Below are 5,111 nucleotides of genomic sequence, written 5' to 3'. Positions count from 1 at the left end.
ATAATTCCTCTCTTGCTTTTTCTCCTCCTCTCTACTCTCCAGAAATAAAGGGAAAAAAATCTTAACACATATGCAGATGATCTTTCTTTACTTTTGTTCCTAAGCAAAAGCTGACTAAGGAACTCAGGGCTAAATGTTGTAAGCAGAAACATAATGGGAAAACCCATGATTACAATTAAAGAGCTGCCTTATGAACTCAACAAACTTAAAAATCTAAGTTAAGTTAAAAAAACAAGGCTCATTCATACGAAAGATGCCTAATCTTTCAAACTGTTCATACTACAGCAATGATTCTGCCCAGAATCAAACCAGATTCTTGATGGGAATGCATACAATTTGCACTCCTCTAAATACTCAACGTAGCTCTCACCAGAAACAGAAATAATTCTCTGAAGTCACAAATAATTAGGTTGAATAAATGATTTAGATGTTCCATGTTTATATAAGAACTTAACTTCTTTTAAAATGAAACAGTTCATTCAAAGAGTGCTTTGAATTCTGTCTCTGGTAAAAAAAAAAAAAAAAAAGTCTGAAAATTTCTTAGATTTGAGGCATGATTTTTCCTTCTTTCATCCCTAACAAGAAGATGCCCCTTTTCAGAGCATTTTCAGGCTGTACAGGCAGGACAAAGTGAGATACATGGCTCCAAAGCCCATTAAATTTGTCTGGGTCCATATGATTATAGGACCTCGGGTTGCTGGAGCTGGTAAATTTAACTTTGAGGAAATCTCTCACTTTTTCTTCAATTTCCTTTAGGCCTAGACTGGTTCCAAGGGTTTTCTCCTCCAATAGGACAGTCAAGACTAAGGCTACATCTTTGAAGGCTGCATTTTCATAATCACAATATTTATCAAAAATTAAAGTAGAGCCTACAGGCAGTGATTCAAGGCAGTGCACCACAGCTGCATTCTGGCCATTTGTGAAACCATTGCTCAATTCCAGATGTACCTCCAGTTGGATACCATCACTGTCTTGAGCAGCTTTGCTTGTCCCATCAATCCGGATGGCACGGACACTCCGAAAGGAAGAATAGGCATCAGCAATTTGTTCACTCAGACACTTAAGTGCTTCCTCAGCTTCTTGGGCAGCAGTGAGCAGTAAGACAGCAGGCTGAGGCTGTGGATGGGATCTATTAAGATGTTTCTGAAGAAATGTTAGGCTTCTTTCCCACAGCTTCTCATCTTGACCTTGGTACTTATTTCTAAGTTGTTTCATCTGGTTCTGGAACATTTTAACAGCAGCAGTTTCTACCCCAGGCGTATGAATAAAAGAAAAATTCCAAAAGACAAGAACACTTATTACAACAAGTAGGCACAAAAACCATTTCTTCTTGAAAAAATATTCATTTTGGGGCTGTTCAGCTACTTCTAATCTGACATCCTTTAACTTCTGGCTCTTTCCCAAAGTTGGCTGGAGAGGGATGGAGACTGGTTTCCAAGCTCTGACATCTGAATGTTGTCACTTTGCATTCTAGTTCTCATTGTTATTTGTTGTTCAAACCATTCCTGAGGGGTTTTCTTGATATCCTGAGCTCAGCACTGAAGATTGCTTATTACGAGCTGTGGAGTCAAGACTTTGGGGTAATCTCCGAATTGATTCTGGACATTGACCAGATGATCTAGTGGTTTGATCTCCAGATTCAACAGAATCCCCAGATCTGACCTTAATAGTAGTGCTATCACTGTAAGAACCGCCTTGGTTGTCATCTTCAGTTTCTCCTTCTTCAGAGAAATTGACCTTCTGTTCGACCCTGGAGGCTTCTAATTCATTCATCTTAGTATTTTCATTTGTTCTGTTTGCTGAATCAGATCTTATGCTTCTCAGAGGGGGTCTACAAAGGCTAATTACAGGATCTTCACTGGTCACTGCAGCTTCTTGTGTTCTGACAGATTTCTTTGAGACTGCTTGGTTTGTAACAGTTTGAAAAGATGGTTCATCTTCTTCAGAGGCTAGAGAGCCCCGCAACCCTCTCTGGCTCGTAACCTGTGACGGCTCTAGCGGAGGCTGCTGTGCGTGTGGTTGCAGAAGGTGGGCAGTCCTTCGCGTGTTCATCTCTTCGACTGCTTGGGGTCCGAGACCGAAGGTAGTAGGCACTTTCTCTCCCTTCCTCTTTTGCAGAATCTGGCTGAAACTCTTCTGGCTGGGTTTCTCTTCCCACCGTAGACCTTTCTTTGGCCTTCTGGGATTCCAAGTCACCGTAAACTTCTGGGGGTTCCTCTGAGAACTTCACTTCCCGCAGGCCCTGCCATGATGGAGGGGTTCCACATGCAAGGGCGTCACCACCGCCACCATCTTGATAATTCCTATTCTTAAGAAGCTCTGGATTTAGGATCTCAGCCAAAACCACCTGTGCTTGAAATGAGGGGGAGTAGATATTATCACTACAACTTGTGAATTCTATTCAGAAAATGCAATCTACACCAAGAAAAACAATAGCCATACATGACTGGTACATGAACAAATGCCAATAATGCAAATTATCAACAGTAGAGTCATAGGACTCTTGGGAGACAGGATAAGCTATTCAATGGAATATTTGGAAAGTCATTCAAATGAGTGAATTCCTTTTAATGACATGAGGCAGGGGAGCTCTAAATTTTTGAGCAGAGACATGATGATAAAACTAGTGTTCTAGAAAAGTTAACCTTTTGGTAACCTATAGGATGGATTGGGGATTGGGGATGGACTGAAGAAAAATTGATTGGGATGTCTACTATTATGGGTTGAATAGTTATGCTCTCCCAGAATTAATTCATGAGTGGAATTAGAACCATTATTAAAAGAGGCCAGAAAACTAGCATAATTTCTTTCCTCCAGTTCAGGATAGGAGAAATCAGCAGTCTATAAATCTAGAAGAAGCCCTCATTAGAACCTGCCCATGATGGCACCCCGATTCCAGACTCTGAGTCTCCAGAACTGTGAGAAATAAACGTCTGTTGTTAGCATCCTATCTGGTCTATGGCACTTTGTTATAGCAGCCTGTGCTGTCTGAAACAACTCCCATGCCACAAGTGCAGTTAAGGACTCCACCTGAAGAAGCATGGACTGAAATGCTCCAAAAATCTGGTAGTTCTAATTGGTTCAAAAATCTGCTTAAATCCAAACCTTTCAGGTTTTAAATTTATATCATTCATAATTTTTCAAGAGATATTTTTCTCAGTATGTTTTTCTCTTTTATTTATAAAGAAAACACACTTTTAACTTTCCTTGATTTATTAAGTAGCAACACCTCAAGGCTTATAACAAAGTTGAGCATATAAACTATTGCCTACATTGAAACAATTTTGAGGGTGAAAGGAGGTGGGACCAAGGTTAGAATGGTTGGAGTCCAGGAGTCCTCAAACCTATGGACAATTAGAATGTATGTTTGTCCTGGTCATGTTTAGAATTCCTTTGGGACTCTCCTGATGACACCTGCTGTAAAAGGCCAAGGGGTCATCTCTTTCATTTTTCCTTGGTTGGTTTCTCCTCAGTGCCATTTGGTCAGTGTTTATCTAACCACATTCCTCCATCTTTGAGGGTATGCTGTAATACATACTGTTTTGAGTTGAAGAAACAGAGAACTAGCCACCTGGCCTTGCTCATATCTTCAAATCTACCTCATCTGTGGAAGAAGAATCTGTCCACTGCTCTGCTGCCTTAAAGGTTTTTAAAAAGCCATCAGGGGCAGGGAATTTAGCTCAGTGTTTCTGCTGCCTGCTTCACAAGCACAAGGTCCCAAGTTCCATCCCCAGTACCCAGAAAAGAAAATTTTTTAAAGCCATCAGAACTAAATGCAATAATGAATGTGAGAGTGTTTAAGTGTTATAGAGATAAAGAGACAGAGCTAAGGGACAGTAGGGAAAATCTGAATCAGTAGAAATAGTTTTCTTGAGCTGCTGTTTTGGTGAAGCCATTCAGCCTGTTGTCAGGACAATAAGAGTGAGAGTCCTTGCCTGACTTGAGCTAAGTGGTTCTCTCTGCTGCTCAAGAGAGTGTGTCAATTATACTCTCCCAGTTTGCTGGAGACAGAGGCACATTCAGAGAATCTCAACTCATGGGTGTTTGTTGTCGGGTCAGTGTGTTCTCACTGAAAAGAGAGAGACAAGAAGCCTTGTGAATGACTGCACAGATAGACACACACAGAGACACGCACTCTCACACACACACACACACAAAGAGAGAGCTCTGGTGATGACAAGAATTTCTGGGATCTGTTGCATTTTAGAAGATGTCTCTACAGAAGCCAGTGTCAGCTGCTTCTAGCCCAGCATTTTGCCTCCACATTAACTGTTCTGGCTGCTTCTCTTGTTCTTTTAGCTAGTGATTTGTCCTGCAATCTCTCAGGCACAACTGTCTTTTTTTACCAGTGAATCCTATGCCTCTTGGCTTCTGCTTACAGAAATTCTTTGTGTGCTTTACAACTTCTGGGCCACTCAGTGTCCATTGCTGAATGTCTCCTATCCAGGCATTCCAGAAGAAGGGCTCTGATTGGCAGAATTCTCACCCTCCATTGTGGAGCATTCCTGCCTGGCCAGGACTCTGGTGCCAAGCAATTTCAGAAACTATTGGTTTTATTTCATGTGGTGAGTTCTGGCACAAGGATCTTTTCTAACTTATGTGCTAAGAACCTTCAGCTCTTTACTTGAAGGATGCCCTTGTAGTGGAACTCTATCATTTACATTGCATTGATTCATTTTTCTTTAAGACTTTAGTTATATTATTTCATCTCATTTATTCTACATTTGTAAGGCTTTCATGTTTTTAGATCTTAGCAATCTTACACTCTCCATATAAGTTATTTCTCCTAAAATAATCAGATGTGTCATCTTCGATCATGATCACCTTTCTTTATGAAACAATAATGATGATGATTTTAATGGATTGGGTTCCTACTATGCCACACATTTACATATACTAATCTTTTATCTGTTACAACCTCCTTTTGCAGAGGAGGAAAATGAGTCACAAAGAGATAAAACAACTGACTTAAGGTCGTAGAACTAGGTCTTCAACTCAACCCTGATTCCAAAGCAACTTCTTTATCACAATGACTTTGAAGTTTCATATTCCAACTTATTTTATTTATCTTTACCTTTTCCCCTAAGATCCAGTGGTATGTTTTTTACAAT

At 40.3% G+C, this 5,111-nt stretch overlaps 1 protein-coding gene across 1 annotated transcript; it reads right to left on the bottom strand.

Annotated features, from left to right (window-relative positions):
• Nucleotides 1-540: 540 nt before the first annotated feature.
• Nucleotides 541-4,818, bottom strand: LOC101710720 (torsin-1A-interacting protein 1-like). The gene is given in 5 exon segments (XM_013069281.2): nucleotides 541-1,367; nucleotides 1,406-1,511; nucleotides 1,513-2,068; nucleotides 2,070-2,352; nucleotides 4,764-4,818. Coding segments are annotated over 5 exon segments (1,827 nt in total).
• Between the last annotated feature and the right edge of the window lie 293 nt (nucleotides 4,819-5,111).

The sequence above is a fragment of the Heterocephalus glaber genome, unplaced genomic scaffold, assembly GCF_053883595.1.
Source record: "Heterocephalus glaber isolate CG9 unplaced genomic scaffold, H.glaber_assembly_v1.0 deba00001550, whole genome shotgun sequence".
Classification (NCBI taxonomy): Eukaryota; Metazoa; Chordata; class Mammalia; order Rodentia; family Bathyergidae; genus Heterocephalus; species Heterocephalus glaber.
The sequence above is the reverse complement of the archived record's forward strand: the minus strand, read 5'-3'. Positions and strand labels throughout refer to the sequence as shown.